Here is a 19273-nt window from a genome sequence, read left to right on the forward strand (position 1 = left end):
GTATTACGCTTGCTAATTTTATTTTAAAGAATTATGGTGACACTCCAAACAAAGGACTGAATGGCAACTGCAAGACTTTCAGGCGTCATCTTATTTTGGAAGCTGTTGTCCTCAATTAACTATTTTATAGGTCATTTCAGACACCTTTGGAAGATAAGACAGTGCAAATGCAGATTGTCAGTCAGTGCTCACTTCAGTTGTTAATTGTCAATATTCTTAATTTATGCCAACATACTGACATAATTCTCTAATCTGGATTTGGATGACAATTATCAACCACCTTTTTTGTCGTAGTGATGGAGAAGAGCTAAAAATTAGAATAACACCTCCTCAGGCGCTGTTATGCTGAAAGGAACATACAAATGAAGTGTATTCTAAAAAACAACATAAACCAAGAGCAGCTGAAAGAATAAGTTATCCTGATAGTAAAACAGTGAGGGGGAGAATTAGTCTCAACCTTTCTTAAACTGAATGTTTCTGTGTTTTCTGGCTGTCTGGATTTTTTTTGATGGCAGGAGTTCTTTGGAGGACAAGTTTCTAGAATTTCGTTGTAGAAAGGAGAACCAAAATCCGAAATGTAAACTATATTAAGCAAATATCAGCCAGGCAAAACTACCAGTTCCTGTAAAAAAATGGAGAAATTCTGTCAAATGCAGCCCTTCTCTCAAAGGTTATGGAATAATATTTGTCTAAGAAACTGAGAAAGCAAGTGATCTTGTTTGATCTGACACTATATTAATGAAAACTGTATTATTGTAAATAGAGGAATGTTGTCCTTTTCAGGAACTATCTCGAGTTGGTGGCCAACTCAATTGAAGACTGGGTGAAAGAGGAGGAAGTCAAATACCAAAAAGAGAAGATGGCTAAGGAAATGGAGGCTCTTAGGCTGGCAAAAGTCATGGCAGAAGGAGCTCTTGAATTTTCTACATCTGCTGTCAAAAAAAAAGGCTTCCTTGAGAAAGCCAGAAGTGAGTGTCTTTCCTTTTTTAACCTAGAAAATTGATTCTTCATGTTGAATGCTGAGACCGAAATCTGTTCAGAGCAGAATCCTAAATATTTTTCATAGGGTTACCATGTCATGTAATCTGCATAGACATAAAGATTTTTTGAAGATGGGTTAAATACCTGTATATAAATATTCTGCCTCATCCTCAGTTCTGCAAACTGAGGCTCTTAATGGCAACATTTTATATTTAAAATAGCTGTGTTTAATGGAACTATCGTCAGGATTACACACAAATTTGAATCCATATTCTAGATGAGTGAACATAAGACATGAGCAGTAGTCAGAGCTGGCACCACTGTACAGGAAATTCCTTTTTTTAAAGGTCAGGAAGTCAGAAGCTGTTGACTAAAAGCTAAAACTGGAATCTGGAATTGACTAGACTACAGAGCAAACTCTAATTACAAGCAGCATTTTGGATAATGAAACTTGTAAGCAGTTCCTACAAAAACTGTTGAGCAGGCATCAAAATCTGAAAACTGCTTTTGACAAAAGAGAACTTTTGTCAGAATTTTGTATATGTATATGGAATTAGTAATGATTTTTTCTTATTTAGGCTTTGCTTTATTCACCTTCTTTGAGAGTATAGTTTGAAATCTTCTAGCACTAGAAATTACCATTTGCAAAATTAGGAATGTCATTCCTGAAGCCACTTAATACTTCCGATTATAGTTTGGAAATGGAAAAGACTGTTAAGGCTTTCAAGTTGTAATTCTACCCCTCTAGATGTCACAGGAGCTACAGTGGGTCTTGCCCACCTGGGGCCTCATTCCAGGTATGATTTGTAAAGAAGTTCACTTACTTACGGAAGAGATAGTCCTCTCTGGCTGGGATGTGAAGACGGGCTCCAATGTCTTCAAATGATTTCAATTTTACTGGCACTGCTGTAGCCCACACTGAAATTCTCATTCTTTAATGCAAAGTAACTTAATCAGAAGTTTCTAAAAGTGTACTTTACTTTTATCTCAGGTAAATATTTGGTATTCAAGCATGGTGTAAAACCACAAACCCAGAGAGAGACCCTTTTTATGAGTCATATTTGAGTTACCCTAGCTAAATGGATACTCTCACAAACAGGGAAAACTTGTAAAGAAGCCAGATTTAAACCAAAAGCCTGTTACCCTCATATTTTTTTCCATCATATTTTCTGTGGTAGCTAATTACCATTACCAAGTTGCTAATTTTCTTTTTGAGTTTGCTGCGAAGTCCTAATAATAAACAGGAGATATTGTAAGTATTTCTTTAGTGACTGATTCTGTGAAGGTTCAGGCAATATTTATTCATGTTTTTGACTTGCAAGATTGTAATGTCTGTGAGTCTGGTATTGGGATTGTTCTGGAGATTGGTGAGCTGGTTAGAGCACTTAAATCTGAATCCTGAAATAATGCTAATAGCAGTAATATTAATAAATACTGCTTAATGTTTATTCAGCGTTGCTCATCTGCATAAAAAATCTAACAGCAAAGTCTTCAACAACAAGAAGTGGAGAGTCAGTCTTTATATATGTTGATATATCGTTTAGCATACTTGTTCCCCAGTTATGAATATTGAGTAATATAAGTTATTAGATACATATCTTTTAACTTGAACAGCCTTACTATTTTATCTCTAAAAATAATTAACATTTTCTTTATTCTGTTTTTTCACTTCTGTATTTTGCTGTTTACTGATTTTGTATTTATACCCTTATTTACTTACTTTATTATTTAGTTTTCTATTCTTCTATTTTTTTGTTTTTTCAATTTTCACATATTTATAATCATATTTATTCCCTGCTCATTTCTCAAAGACAGCACATCAGTACCTGAGAGCATCACAGAGACTGCTCTAGAATCTCAGTCCAACAAGGAAAAGAGTCCTTTTATCAGAGAAGGTTCTCTTAAGGTGAGGCAAAAAAAGTATATGCTTCTGAAATGGTCTAAATAACACTGCTTTTACAGGAAGACAAGCCTTCATTGTTACATAAACTTGTCTTAGTCCTCTTAGTCTTTCTGCTCTTGGCTTATTTTTTATATACTTTCTTTCTTGTTTGCTTTAATTAGTTCCTTACTGATTGAATTGTATTATTTTCTTTTCTTAAGGGAAGACTGTTTGGAGTTAGACTAGATGTTCCACAAGTAATTCATTATTGCAGTACAAGGAAAGGACAATTATGGGATAACATCCTAATTTCCTTGACGTTTTCTGGTCATAAGCTATGAAAACATAAGAACCAGATTCTTGGAAGTACTTATGTACCCAACTGCTACTTTCACTGTCTAAATCTCTTTGAAATTTAGGAATATAAATACGATACCTCAGAGGTAGGAGTTAAGCACAAATTTTGTAAGTCTTACTGTTGGCGCTATCCATTACACAAGGAAGATCTATCTTAATGACCTACCCCCCGCTTTTTTTCTGACTCCTCACAACCGTAGTATCTCCCATCTTTCTTACAGTATATAGTGTTCTGCATTTAAAATACTGATATTGGAACACAGATATCAAATGGCATTAACTAATTCCTGGGTACTCAACTTCAGCTGGTCTAGCTCAAGTTACGCTAGTGCTTAACGTGTGGTTTGAACATAAAATGCTGCAGAGCGCTAAATACTCTGGAAAATCTCAGCTGTCTTGTGTTGCCTTTCTGATACAAGTTGATAATTTTGACATTGGTATCTCATTCCTCTTTCTGTAAAAGAATAAAAGCCTTTTATCTCACAGTTATATTTTGGGAATAAGCTAATTTCAGTGATGCATTTTGATATGGTAATAAGCATTGTTGAGAAGTGCATGACAAAATGAGTAATTCACTAATGACTGAATGTGTATCATACAAATAATTATCTAATAGCTCTCCAATGTTCAAGAATGACTGATCCTGTGGCTTGAATAAAGTAGTAATTTTATGCAAAAAATGGTACATAGTATTGTAAAATTGGGCAAGTTTGTAAAACATATGAGTGACTTAGCCCAAAGGAAACAAAGTTCCTTTGGGTTTGTTTACTTGTACTCTTATCAGCATGCATATCTGAAGTGTCTTGTAATATAAACAGAATCAGTCATTTGAATTCCTACCATTTTATATAGGCCTGGAAGGAGAAGCAGGATCAATTACTAGAAGAACAACTTAAGGAAGAAAAAAAAGCAAAAAAAGAAGAGCCAGAGGGTAAAAAGAAAGGGCAGGAGACAATAGTACCTGAAGAAAGTAAAGGTTCCAGGAAGAAATATTCCAAAGAGAAAATTAAAGATGAGCCAGCAAAAGCCCTTGAACCTGAGGAAGATTCCAGCATCCCAGAACCACCTCCTGAGAAAGTTTATAAGGTACAGAGTCATATTATTGCACAGCTTTAGGAGAGGACTAGCTATTTATATAGAGTCAAAATTCCAGCCAAGCTATCATCCACTGTGAAACTGGACTTCAAAGCAAATTAAGCCTAACTATGTCTTGTTTAACTCTATCATTTCAGTAGCTGATCCTTTCCTAAAAGTTTTGGAAAGAGCTTTCTGATGTGTAAGGCTATTCTACATCAAACTGTCTTACTAATGTGGATTTTTTTTTATGTATGTGACATGAATGGGAAGATAGTCATATTTTTTTGCCCATGGATAATATATTCATGGGATGAATTTTGCTTAAAAGTGTGACTTTCATGGGACAGGGTGAAAAAAGGGATCTTAAAGACCTGGTCCAACTGCCTTGGTCAGGGATTGCTAGACCTATTACAAGTTTTGGCTGTCCACATTGGAATTCAATAATAAAAGAAGTTCACTGTTTCTCCCATTTCCTGTTTCAGAATTCATGTTGTTGGAGTGCCCTAACACAAGCTATTCTGCCTATTATACTAACAGAGAGATATTTCTTACAAGGGAGCTCTTCACTGTTTGTGTCCAGACAGTTTTAAGGAAGTTTGCACTGCTCTATATTTGCAGTCGAAGCCTTGTATCCAATATTGTCACTCCAGGGTTTTCTTCTCACTACAAACTGTGCAGCTATAGACCTATAAAGCAAGACTTCACAGATAAATAATATTTTAGTCTGAACTTACTTGAGTACACTAATTTTTGCCAATTTGAGGCTATTCGGAAGGCATAGCTTTCTAAGAATCAGATTTATGACGTCTAAGTTCCAAAATCTAGAGGGTGGAAAACTGAATCTTTATCTATCCCATTTGGGATGTACAGATCCCATGGAATAATACTTTGTCTCTTTGAGCTTGGACAGATTTTCTCTTTCCCTCTCATCAGACATTAAGCTTCTAGCCTACTTGCCACCCATCAATTCCCCTGGTGGCTCCATATACTACTGAAGGACCAGATTCTGCCCTCACTTGTAGCAGGTTACTTCAGTTAGTAACAATGAAGCGAATTGGAAAGCGTAGAACATAACACACCATGTATTTATTAAAGTCATGATTATATTAATTAAACGTCTACAGAAAATGTTAACCAGAAGAGTGTGATCTTGATGATCTGTCCTTTGTTTGCCTCTTTCAGATCTTCTGCCTTTATAATTTACCTATAGTCTAAAACTTCTTTTTCCAGTTTCTTGGTTACAATACAGGGGAGGATCTCATTCAAGTATCAGGAACCAATCAGTATCTTTTCCCATCTGATGGAGGACAGATTCAAGTAGAAAAGATAAAGTTTATAAAAGGTGATTATTTTATTCTTTATAATCTGTTTCGACTCTTACTGACTTATGGCATAGTTTCTTTATCCATAAATGCCTTTTCACATTTCAATAGTAGCAATTCATTAAAGACATTGTGACAGTGCCATATAATTCCATATTAGTCTCTGTCACTACTTATATTTTGCTGTGGTATTATAACAATTGATAGATAAAGTATCAAAAAATTCAACATGGAGAAAAATCAATTCCTATTTATCTGTTCAATGGCAACAATGCAGGGTGTTACAGGAATGCATGTTCCAATAATTTTTTCAGTCAAATGCAGTGTATCTAGGTAACACAGTTATTCTGCAGCCTATCAGATATCATTGTCAGGAAGTTTTTTGAATATTTAGACTAAACTCAACTAACCTTAATTTTGTCCTCTTGCTCTCCTACTAAGCAATTCAGTTCACTTTTGAGCAACTTTCTTTTTTTAGCATATTATAATTGCAGATGCAGGTTTTTTGGGAGAGTTCTGAAGCCTGGTGGGAGCAATAATTGAATTCCATTGCTTTGCAGGTCTAACTTTGGTAAAGGTGAAGGTGGTAAAGGACAACCACAATTTCTTCATTCATATCACAGACCCCAAGAAAAATTTAACAGAAATTGAAGTGCAAGAAATGAATGAAGAACAGAAAACTAAAGCAGGTTAGTGGGTTAACATCACTGCTATGCATAATTAATAGTTTGGCATGTTTAGTAATTGGATACAAACCTTATGAAGTAAAATGAAATAAATTTCTACTAATTGCAGAAGGCTGATAGGTTCAGTTTTGCAGTAAATAGACACATACTTTCAAATGAAGAATGTGGGTAGGAACTGATGTTATTGGACATGACTCAAGATTACAAAGATGTCAGTCTCTGTGAATGCATGGCTTTATTCCACCATAAGATGCAAGTAAACTGTTTAGCTATTAGTGCCACTCATCAAGAAAATAGAATAAGTAAATGTGGACTATTTTAGCCACTCATATTTCTTTTACAATTCCCTGACTTGATTATAAATCCAGAGAAGATGTAGAAATATTTTTTCAGTAACCACACTTCCAATTAAGATAATCTTTTGGGGAGTCTTAGAAGCTTGCAGATTTAGAACAACTCCAACTTGTTAGAGCTGGAATAACCTTTGGAATTCTCTGAGTCAGGAGAAGGCAAAGATGAACCACTGCAGCTTCTTTCCTTCTGAACCATGCTGTGTGAAATGCTAGCTTATCTGGGGAGACATAGCTGAGATCAGAATAAGACCCAGTCACTGAGAAACACAAGGCTAAATAAAATTCCACTTGGCTGATTTAAACACCATCCAGAGATCTTATCAAGTTGTAGAAGCAAGCACACTGCAGATCAAAAAATGCAAACTAGTCTCTTTTCTGAAGCAAGAAAATCACTGAAAAGAATTGCTGTCTGTTTCAAAGAATTTTCTTCGTTGGTGGAGGACTCCTTCAGATCTTAATGTGGCTGGGAAGGCATACATTTTTGCCCTTGAAAGGAAAGGTTTTCCCCTTTGAACTGAACCTCCTTTTGTAGGCCAAATTATTGTAGCAGTAGTGCCTCCTCAAGACCTTTGCTGTATGAGCAAATCTTTCTGCATTTCAGCAACATCTCTTTCTTGCTGGTTGCCATGATGTCAGCTGACACTCAGAAGGTATCAAATCCAAATTCTTTCTGAACTGATAGAAGCAATTCCAAGAAGGAAGCCAGTTTGCAGGCAATTTGTGTATGTATTTGATCAAAAGCACTAAGTATATGTTCATTTTATGCTGAAGAGTAATGGAAAAGTATAACCTTTGGTGGATGTGTTACCACTTTTCATCTTCAGTGTTAGAAAGTATCCTGCTCCTCTTCTTGGCAGCAGCTGTCACCAATGAAGTAATAGTAGATTGAGTGAATAGAAAATTTGCATTTCTTCCATAGATGAGACATTTCTTCTCTGCCCTTCTGAAAGCGGTCCTGTAGCATTTTGGGGTCTTTCAGATGGCACTTTCAATCACAATGTGCCACAGTCTGAGGCAAGTTGGATTCATTTGGCACCAGTGGTAGGCTTTCCTCCTATGTAGAACAGGAGTCTGCTATAGAAAGGCAGTAGGCAGGCAAAGACTCAATCAACTCTGATTCGATGCATGGCAGTGGTTGAATGGTACAGTGGTAATCAGTTGATGCAGTCAAAATGATGAAAGAACATTCTGCAGATAGTAGTCACCAATGAACATTGCAAAGTCAAACAGTAAACAGGATCAGCCAAGGTCTCAGCATGTGTACCTTATTGATGGAAGAACTGGGGGTAGCTAGGTGTTTGGTGTCCACCTTAATTTTCTTTTGTGAGTCTTCTCTGCTGCTTTTTTGATAAGCTGTTCTCTGTACTGGAAATCTCAAGGATTTCTTCTTCCTGGTACTAGCAGAACCTTTCCTTAAGGGGAGTAGGGGTTGAGCTAAAGGCAAAATAGGATCCGGTGTCACTGTGTCTGCGCTGTTACTCTGGGTGGTTCATGTGGTTTTCAGTGATCAAGTACTCATGACATGGCATTTCTTCCCCCACCCCATGTGAAGATTTCTCCTGATCAGCTTGCACTAATGCCAAAGCTGGACTTGTTCTACTTGAGATCCAAGGGTACAGAGATACTTTTGGATCTAATTTCTGAACTTTTCTCCTTTCTTTTACCTTCTCCTCAAGGTACAGTTCCTGTGACAATAGCTAAGAGACAGTATCTTTTATTACTGCATAGACTATATATGACAGGAAAGAGCAGTTTAGCTTTTTTGTCAGCCAAGTAGCCCATGTGCAGATAGGAGAAAGAGCAAAGGACCATTGAGTCCAGACCTAGGATCCTTTACTGTTCAAATTCGGAAAGACTTTTCACTGGTTGTTGCTATTAAACCAATTCTTACGCACCTAGTTGATCAGAATGCAATTTGTAGGTGAAGAACCACAGCTATATTACACCAAACATTGCCCCATGAGTGGCATGACAGGCAATGCACCGTAGGGATCACTCTCATAAAGTTTTCCCCAGTCCATTATTAATCTATTTTAGAAATTATTAATCCATGTTGAGGTGCCATTGTTCACACCAGTCATTGGTTTGCAGGTCAGATGGTTCTGATATGCATTGCTATCTTTAAAATTAATTCTAATTTTTTAAAGGAAAATTGAAAAATCAAAAGAAAACTGTGAGCAAGTTCGGATCATTTTCAGCCACCTTGGAAAATGGAATCCAGCTGTCCTTGAGCTATTATGGACCTACAGGGAAGACAGCAGGTAAAGTAAGCAAATAGAAGATGATATTTGAGAACCATAGGGGGAATTCTCTTTTAATTTTTTTCATATACCCCTTAACTCAATAATTTGTTGCATGCAATTCTGCCTTTCTCAACAGCTGTTGCTACATGGTGGGGAATTTTTAGCAAGACTTGAGATGAGATTACATTGTCAAGAATATTTTATGTTTCAAATTTCAAAATGGAGGGAGGTCTTCATGCTTTTTTTACTTACTGTGAAAACACAGCAGTGCAGGGAGAAACTTGCAAGTATTGTTATTAAGTAGCCCAGAAAAATCAGCCAATTAATTTGAGCCAAAGAAAATGTGATTTGCTGAGGAGTCTTCTTGGCTTTCCAAGAAATAATATTTTTGTTAACTTATATAGGTGATTATGGAACTTTTCATTTTATGTTAGGACTCAGACTTTAGGTTACAGTTGTGCAGACATAATGAGGGATTTCTCTCAGCCTTTCAATAAACACATTCAGCAACTGGAAGCAATTGCTTCACAAAACCACAGTGAAAGTAGCGTCTGCTTTTACCAAGAGCTTTTTGCTTCCATTACATTTGAAAGGCCACTGAAACCATCATACGGATAAAAGTGAAACCCTTCTCTGATCAGAAAATAATCCCAGCATTTTTCAGCTCTTGAAATATGAAAACATTTAATTGAATGCATCTTTGTGAAGACTGTGGTAAACCGTTTGACTATACACTCAGTTTTAATTATTCAAATACATTTTTCAAATGAATTACAAGAAAAGGATTTTTTAAACTTGTGCCGAAGAGTAGCCACACTGTAGTGGACTGTAGAAACTCTTGTATTATGTCATAAAAGAGAGACATGTTTTATTGAACATCTATGTGTCATCTGTGATATTCAGGCTTTTTCACATGTACCATAAGCTTCCTACTCTACATTAGAATAATCTTCACCATGTTGAGGTTTAGTGCAGCACTGCTGACTGGCATTCCTTGATTGTTTGCAGTTTTCCTGTAGTTGCTTACTTATGCCTACACTCCCCTTGTGGGTGTTTGTATCACAAGTACTCTGGAAAATTCTGACCAAAAAAATTCTGGCTTAGACTATGCTCATACACCATCCATCCCTCATGCAGAACAGTATGCTGTGCAATCCATAGTTCCTGTCCACTGACTGGTTAAATTGGGCAGAAATAATTTATTTTCCCTGCATTAATGAAATAAGTTTCTGGAAGGTCTCTAATTCTCATTTTCCTTATTGTTTTTCTCATTTTATCTTTTCCATCTTCCTTTTGGGGAAGTTAAGATGATGACAAAATGCTTTTTTATTTCTTGGTTTAATTTGAGTGTTCATTTAAATCTGTTTTTTAATTATTAGTTGTTTTCTCTAGCATGACTAAAACCTAACTTCAGGCCCACCTTACAGCCAGACTTAGAAACAAGCTCCTCATCAGTTTGTGAATCTGGCACTGCATGGTCACCTGTGGGGCTTTTGCCTCTGGATATTAGATAACCTTTGCACTTACTCTTTGTGCCTTTGATCAAATCATGAGAGTACAACTTCAAGTGTTAGAGATAAGCATTAAGGAACCTGAGATCCCAGAGATCCATGTTAAGGAAACCTTCCTTAATCTGACAGTTCTCTAGAATTTCTCTTTTTCTCAGTATTTCTAAGAACACTTTCCCTCAACCACAGCAATCTACTTTTTTTTTTGTTGTTACCCTCAGACACTTTGTGTTCTCATTCTTTAGGGCAACCAGAGTAAATGGGTAGGTGAGATTCCTGCAGGGGTCAAGAATCTAACTGCCTATAACAGCTCTTATTCCTAAATTCAGCATTCTGGAAAGTAATATCATCCAAACTGAGTATGCTCCACTTCACAGCATGGATGCTTGATACCTCCCCTCACTATAGGTAAAAGTTTGCTTATAGGTAAGATTTAGCTTGCATCTGATTTGCAGTGTTCTCACTGATATTTATGCTTACCTGACAAGATGGACCACATTCACTAGTGATTTTGTAGGTCAGTTGTCTCAGAGCCCTTCATTTCAGCTATCCTACTTCTGCTTCTCCATGGAACAATATCTCAGTCAAAGTTTACTGGTCAGCCATTTCTATTCATTGTCCACAGGTAGAGGGGAACCACTGCTTGTTTGTTGCTCGGCCGTGCTGTTTGTTGCTCGGCCGTGCTGTCCAATAAATGTATACCAGCATGACCCCATGGAGGTTTTTAAACTTTTCCTATTTTATATAATTAGCTGAGTTTTTATCACTAGCATATTACAAGCAAAACATTTTTTTTTGCCTTTCCTCAGGCTTCCAAAAGCCATAAAAGACTTGCAGCATGAATGTCAGTATCTGAGAATAGAGCCACCTAACACAGCATTAGATTCACCTGCTTCACTCATAGAGTGAGCTAATGGAAATGAGGATTTCAAAAATCTGTGTAGTGATCTAGCTTTTCCTTTCAGACTAAGCCTCATGGATATATTCAGATATCAGTGCATTTCCCTAATACTGGCACCAAGATAAAAACTAAAGTGGGCAGCTTGTTTCCCATGAACTTCTAAATAGGAGTTTATCACTAGCTGATCTAAAAGTTCTTTCAAGCCTTAGAATCTTGAAATTTGAGTCACCTTGCATTTCCCATAAATCCAGAATCATTCATAAGGCAAATGTTCCTGAACATGCAAGCAGCCTTTCTGGTAGTTTAGAACTTTATTTCTGAGGTGGCTTCTGCATTTTCTTGTCTGCAGCAATAAAAGCATTTATGCCGCAAGCTTTCTAGAAACAGACATGGACGTGGACTCAGCCCTGCCTCTTTTCTTGTTCAGCCAAAGGTTTACTAACACTTCCTCTGCGTTACGGAAGTAGAATGGTTCTATAAACATGCTTCTGTATGCATTTCTTTCCTTCTTTGTCTGGATGTGATTTTGCTTGTAATTTGTCATTGAGTGGGTATTTTTTTTTTGCCTGATTTATTAATTTTCACATTAGAAAACATTGTTCATTGAAAGAAACAAAACAAAAAAAGGTTTTTTGGAAGTCTTCCTAAAGACACTCTTGCGAAGAACTGTCTTGTTGCTAAACTTCATACTTTTAGAAACTGCTAAGCAAGTCAAGCCATTTATTTAAATAAAAAATATATTCAGAAGCTGGTTTCTGAGATCCTCATGCTTTGCTCACTGCTGTTTTTGGGTTGTGATCTATATGAGTGTGGTTAAGATACGGATAATAAGTTGCTCCATCTCAGGTAACAAGTTTTCCAAAACAGACAAAAATACAATTCCTTGAATTGTCTAGATGAGAAACAAGCTGTTATTTCATGAGTTTGCAGGTTTGGGACTTAAGCTAACTTCAAGCAAGAAAAGATGGTTTAAAAGTGTATCAAAAAAGCATTAGGGTTAGAGCTGACTGGGTTTTTCTGATTAAATACAAATATCAGTTCACTGAAACCAAATTGTTTTATAGAAAATTTTAATTTGATTAATTTTATTTCAGTACAGACTTTTGGAAGGCAACGTGACTGATTTCCTGCCTAATGCTTGGCGCTTAAGAATTGGGAGAGTCTCAGAAAGACTACATCATCAGAATGTTTCTGAGTCATTACAGCAAAATGGAGCTACATAGCCTAAAACTGCTGGAGTAGGTCCATGCTGGATCAGTCTGTGATAAAGCATAGTAACACTGATCTTTTCCTAGACCCTAGACTCAAAATGTCTCCAGTTATATAAGTATGCTGGAGGTAAATCGAAAAAAAAAGTTATTTTCTATTTTTGAGAGATAAATGATGAGCTACAGGAAACAACCATTTCAGGATTCCCTTTTCACTGATGAGTAGTCCATCTATGGAAAGATTTTCCAAATAATTTCATATACTCAGTCCCTGTATCTGATGCCACTGATTTTATTATTTCTAAGATAAAACTTAGTGTATACAATTTTGTTGAAAACAGGAGGAGGCCGTCTACATATATGAGACTTTCATTTATTGCTTTAAAGATACTGTTTTTCCCTTCCCTAGAAGATGAAACAGATCCTGACTTAGCAGCAGTTCTGAACATCCCCTCTGTTCATATTCCGACTGTCGTTCCTCCTTCTGCTACATCAACTTCAGCAAAAAGTCATAAATCAGTCAAACAGAAATCAGGAAAATCCCTGTCGTCTACAAAAGGGAGCCATAGTAAAATAAGCCCTCCACCACTGGAAGACCTTGTAAAGCAGGAAGAAGGAAAGGTGAGAGAACAGACATTATCCAGTGAATGTGGAAATTAATTAAACAACCCAACAATGCCAATATATAAAGTTAGGTGACAGAAACATGTGTTCCTCTGAGAGCTTTGAGCTGTGCCTTTACAAATGCCTAACAACATATGTTGCTTCTAGAGGAATGTTTTACTCTTTTCATTTGTTCACAGATGTGCATATTGGCAGTTGCTAATGAAGCTAGCCTTTAAGATCCTGTGATGTAGACCAGTGTGTCTTCCATGGTCCATGTATTTGTGTCCATTTTGGCTTTACAGTTACATGTTACATTATTAATATCCCACTGACTAGAACTGCTCTAGAAATGAATTTTTAGTTTAATCAAGTAGGGGAACTTCTCCATGCTTTCCAGAACCTGTATTGGAATATCTTTACCCAACCAGTAATTTAGTGGAAATGATTTTGCAAAAACTTGGTCTGCAGTTTGAACATTTGCAGCTGGAGACAAGCCAGGGAGCCACTGAGTCAGTTGCTTTTGCCTATGGCTGAAGTATCTCTACGGCAGGATAGGCATTTGGAAAGGATTGATGACATTTCAAAAGCAGATTCTGAATTTCTGGTATGGGACAATTAGTGCAGAGTGATACAGGATTCACAGGAGCCTGTGGATCAGAAATGACCAGCAGTTATCTTGAACTTCTTCCACAGGTCTCTATGAGAAGATTTTTTGGCATTAAAATGTGTGAGTGGGGGAGGACATATCAGTTCAGAAATGGGTCATGGTTCCACTCTGCAAGATGACTAACCTAAATTATATCAGGTCATTAGCTAACTATTGGCAGAATATTTAAGGCAACCACAAGAGTTTTACCTGGTCCAGTGATCTCACAGACCAGCCAGAGTATCACTTACATGAAAAGTTCTTAAAGAACTGTGTGAGGAAATAGTAGCAGGATGCTGAAAGTGGATTCAGGAGTTTGCTATTTGAACTGATTTGTTCCCTTTTCTATTTTGACACTGTTTTCTCCAAACAGCACTTGAGAGAAGAGGAGAAAGAAACATTAATAGTATTGAGAAGCAATTTAGTCAACACCAACTCAGTTTAGGACAGGACAATCTTCTGAAAATAGGCATAGTCAGAGCACAAAGCAATGAGGTCCATAAACATTTTCACATAGCACTAATGCCCTAAAATATACTGTCTGGGATAATTCTTTAATGCTAGTTTTGATAAAAAGCTCTCCTTCTTTAGCTTAGCGATCAAGTTACAAAAGAGAGTATCATTTCTAGATATGTGCTTAGGTTCTCACCCTCAGCCAAATTTAATGCCAACCTGCTGCATGTAATATCTTTCATGACTTTTTTTCCTCCAGTAAACCAGTCATTCCTCTCTCTTGGTTGCTGCGTCTTCCATAGAATGGTAGGTGGCATGTAAACAAAGTGAGTATTGGCATCAGGCAGTAGGTCTGCTATCTGTTCCTGCTCTATTTGCTCTTTTGTTATGCTCCTCACAATTTCTCCATTGAAAATGAACACTAGTTCATCCAACCGTGGTGGCTTCCAGTTCCAAAGACACTTCATGAAATTCTACTTCAGTTCTTGTTACCATTTTCTTGCACATTGGCCTGAAAGGGTTTGACCAGCTTCTGGTCTAAAGATCTAATCATTCCTTTTTCAGAACTATGTCTTGGAAAACTGGTCTTTTGTCTGTTCTGATTACTTTGTCTGCATCTCTCAAAATCACACTCACCACAGGTTTATCAGGTATCTTCTGAGCTCCCTTGGCAAGTGAGTGGCAGGCTGAGTAGACATCATCATCCTGTTAACAGAGCTGGGCTGAGCTATACAAGGGGATGGAATGGGCAATATGTAAGTGAAGGGTTAAATGCCAAGCAGGTTTATTCAAAACAGAAGATCGTTTCCAGCACACAGCAAATATGGGAACTGAGTAATTAGAAAGGCAAGAATGAACAGGTACTGAGAACTGTAGGAATGTCCTTGGAAGATTCTCTAAACACAAAATAACTATGCTCCTGCCATGGTATCTAGTGGATGAGGTAATGCTGTGGCTCTTGATTCAACATGGATTCTGTCCATACCCACAAACAGTCCTGCTGACCTAATTTCAACAAGTTTAACTAGGTATTTAAAAAGCTTGAGGGGGAAAAGTGGTGTAGAGAGTTGCCAAATAACACTTAGCACAACTTACTGCAATTGTACAATACAAGCAAAACCTATGCAAAGAAATCCCTCTACCATTAAAAGTCTTTCAGGGTGCATCAAAAAGTTCCTCCTCTTCTTCCAAAAGCCCTTTTACTGTTTGGTTTAGAATGTCTTAGGTCCAGTAATTTTTGATATTTTTATAAAAACTCTGAAAGACAGAGAGTATCCTTATTAGTGTAGAGGGCACAGGACTGAGAGTCTGCAAGTATTGTGGAGGACAGGATTAGAATTCAAAATCATCTCAACAAATTAACAGAAAAATGGTCTGGCAAAGAAGATGCAGTTCAGTAAGAATAAGTATTAGCGTCTACAATTCTATGTAAATAATCAATATGTAGATATAGAATGGGTAACAGTTCTGTCAATAAGAGTTCTGCAGTAAAAGGTCTGAGAGTTGTAATGAATCACAAGCTATACATAAGTCAACAATGCCATCTTGCTGTGAAAAGGGCAAACACCATATTAAGGTGAATAAACAGGAGTATAGCCTGGAAAATACATGAAATAATTCCTCCATTCAGGGCTGGTAAGGCCTCAGCTGTAGTATTGTGTTCAGTTATGGACACTGCACTGTGAGAAAAATGAGCCCTATTGTGGAGAGTTCAGAGGAGAGCACCAAAAACGATCAGAGGTCTAGAAAACTTGACCAGTGAGGAGAGATTAAAATATTTAGTTTGTGTTTGTTTGATCTGGAGTTGGGAGACAGGACCACCTTCTGCAAAGTTAAAGGAACATCATCATCTCTTATGCTTGCCTGTATAATCAGAAGAAATTAACAAATCTTCTGAAAGAAAGATTCAGGCTAACCAACAGGAAAATCTTGCTAATGTTACGCAAGGTAAGTCACTGAAATAGCTCGTCTAGGAAGGCTAGGAAACCTCCAGCCCTGGAGACTTTTAGAACAGATTACATTAACAGTTTTCGCTAATGATATACATATACATCATTTTTTACCATTAGACAGGGAAAAGCACTTGGTGACCAGTTTTACCCTATTCTGTGACTTCTACCCCATGATCCTGTGACTGTGAATTAGGACACTGAGGATATCCTTAATTAGCCAGTAATACAACATAAAGTAACCATCAAATATATAGTATCCAATATGCAGAAAAACAGGTGGCAAAACATTGCAAATTTTTCCTAGGAGAATCCTGCAGAATTCTTCTAATACTAGCTAGTCCCCTATGCATGCAGTGAGAGTCTGTCTTTAAACACTGCAGCAGATTTCAAAGGATCATTCTGCTACTCTATAGGATAATACCAGAACTAGTTCTCTCTAATACATCTATCTGCAACCCAAAACTGGTTATTTTCATCCTACAAGATTAGAATTCAAAATGATGGGGGATTGACATCAAAGGATCCATTGTTGTATTCTTCTCAAATGTTCCAGGGTCCTCAAACATTCCCTGGGTCTTCCTCATCTTTTCTAGTCATCAGGACAATTTCCAGCTTCAGAGCAGTGCAAAGACAATTGTCTTTGACTGCTAAGGATTCCTTCCTGTCCTCTTCTCAAGTCAATGCTGTATTTACAGCAGGCTGGAAGTACTGCTCTACTTATCCTTTGTGCTGTTTTACTGACTGTAGGTAAAATAGCGGATGCAAATTCAATAACTATTTCACTCTCTTCTGCATCACGTTTTCCATTTACTGTCATCTCACCCTGACATTGTGCACAAGATAACATAACAACTCAGCAAAATGAAAAGAGTTAGGAAGGGTTTGTTTGTTTGTTTTTCCAAGAGCAGTGATATAGAATAAGATAGCACAATCAAAGAAAATAAGCTAATGTTTCCACTTCAGAATCCATAAGCTCTGAAATTGATTAAAATGAGTGGTAGAAAATATCTTTTTGAAATGTTTTGGTGCAACTGAAATCTGTAGTCTAATTTTTTGAATTCTTTTAAAATGTGGAATAAAACTAATTCACATTTCATTCTGTAGGTGGAAATGGAAGAACCAGCTTCCCAAACACAAGTGATGTCAAATTCTCTTGCTTTCCCAAGTTTGAATGTCTCCTGTCCCAATGGGCTAGTATTAACTTTCCTTGGTGAAAGTTTTGAAGGTTAGTTTTCTGAACCACTCTAGAATCAGGAATTCTTAAAGAAGTTAAAATTACAGAAAAAGAAAGTGATTTCTGCCTTGATGAGCTTATATATAACAAAATGACATTTTTAACATCTCAGGTTGTCATAGTGTCTGTTCGATAGTAATCTCAAAATAAGCAAATAATATGTTTTAGTGCAAACAGGTTAAAATCTGGGATTGCAAGTTATTGAACATAACAGGTTGGGGGACAAAGAACTAGGGAGTCATGTTGGATAATCAGTTGTATATGCATGCATATTGGAATACTAATGAAAGTGAACTAGTTCAATTTGTAAATGTATATACAGAGGAATCTTGAGTGACAATAGAAAGGTGGTTATGTTATCTGTATCTGCACCTTCTTTGGAATAGTATATCCTATTCTTATGTTCATATTTGGAAAGATTCAGAGAAGAGTGACAAGAATGGTTAAAGGATTGGAAGACATATCTTATAGTGAGCTCATGTCACCAGAGAACTCAATCTAATTACCAAAGGAAAGGTCCAAGGACTGACTAGTCCTAGTCTGGAAGTTACCCACAAAGGAAACAAAATCTTGATGATAGCTTATAGACATAGCATACAAAGGTATTACAAATTTTGGAGGCTGGAAATTGAAAAGTGATATTTTTATACTAGATTTAAGATTTATTCATTTTTTAATGTTTATTTTAATAGTCTGTGATAGAATCTCTACTAGTGGGTATTTTAAAATCAGGTTTGGTTTCTTTTCTAAAAGATATGATCTGTTTCAAACAGGAATTACTTCAAAGAAGTCCTTTGGTTTATGCCATCCAATATGTATAGACAAGATAGTTGTAATAACCCTTTCTCCCCTTATCTGTCAAGTTCATTTTGAAGATTGCTCAGTTAGGTGACACTTCTAAGCTTGTGCGTGTGACAAATTCTTCTGCAATGATTCAATTTCACAGTATTTTTGAAAACTAGCAGGAGGTCCATCTTTGAACACTCTAAGCTGTAGTAATCCTTGGGTTTTTGTAGTCATGGCATTAGGTTTTGAAGCTGACTAATATCTGTCATGAATTACAGTGGATTTTACATTTGTCATCAGGTCAGTTTTAAAAACAGCCACCTACAATGCTCATTTAATGTCTGTGTGCAATAGATCTGTCCAGGCCAGGCTGTGTCAGAGCTATTATGTGTGTGAAAATGCATCAGCACAAGTGCAGATCTGCCAGTGTGTCCAGGAACATACCAGATTTCTCACACATACCAGGTACATGCTTGCAATCATTCCAAAGCATCCTCTGTGTGAGGTATGGCATAAAAACCATCAGAATCATTTGTGTTCCTGGCAACTGATGAAACAACAGTAATATCATCCTGATCTCTTAGGGACCAGCTACATGCCAAGTCCAGTATATGTAAATAAATAAAAAATAAGTAATTTGTATTAAATCACATTAATAAATGTAGCATGGTGCACAAGGCTCCAGCACAGATTTAGAATCATGTGAGAGAAGAATGTCATTATTTTTTTGGTCACGTAGACCAGAATTACTAGAAAAGGCTTCCCCACTTTTCCAAATGTGGTCATTGATCTGTTTTGAAATACAGTAAAGAGGATGCACTGGATTTTCAAATGTATACAATTTGGCAAGTTGCTTAAGTTGAAATACTGAATAGTTGAGGGGAACAGAGCAGTTATGGAGGCATACAAATAGTCTCCTGGCACAATTGCATATTATACTTATTAGCACACTCCACACACTGCCATAATTTATTCTGAACAGATTCTTTGTTCAGGTCAGACAAAATACGTAACTTCAGTTTCTGTACAGTTGGAAACTTGGTGGAACTCAGTAACTTTTTCACCATCACAGACAGTT

The 19273-nt window shown here is 36.8% G+C and overlaps 1 protein-coding gene across 3 annotated transcripts in view; it reads left to right on the top strand.

Annotated features, from left to right (window-relative positions):
- SPAG17 (sperm associated antigen 17) overlaps positions 1–19273 on the top strand; it is a 121681-nt gene that overhangs the window by 56974 nt on the left and 45434 nt on the right. For all 3 annotated transcript variants that reach the window (XM_064519484.1, XM_064519492.1, XM_064519487.1), the window contains 8 exons: positions 784–968; positions 2793–2887; positions 4073–4306; positions 5528–5639; positions 6180–6308; positions 8806–8919; positions 12928–13139; positions 17280–17400. In XM_064519484.1, coding sequence (XP_064375554.1) covers positions 784–968; positions 2793–2887; positions 4073–4306; positions 5528–5639; positions 6180–6308; positions 8806–8919; positions 12928–13139; positions 17280–17400 — 1202 coding nt within the window. The remainder of the gene's footprint in view (positions 1–783; positions 969–2792; positions 2888–4072; positions 4307–5527; positions 5640–6179; positions 6309–8805; positions 8920–12927; positions 13140–17279; positions 17401–19273) is intronic.

The sequence above is a fragment of the Dromaius novaehollandiae genome, chromosome 1 (genome assembly GCF_036370855.1).
Source record: "Dromaius novaehollandiae isolate bDroNov1 chromosome 1, bDroNov1.hap1, whole genome shotgun sequence".
Taxonomy (NCBI): Eukaryota; Metazoa; Chordata; class Aves; order Casuariiformes; family Dromaiidae; genus Dromaius; species Dromaius novaehollandiae.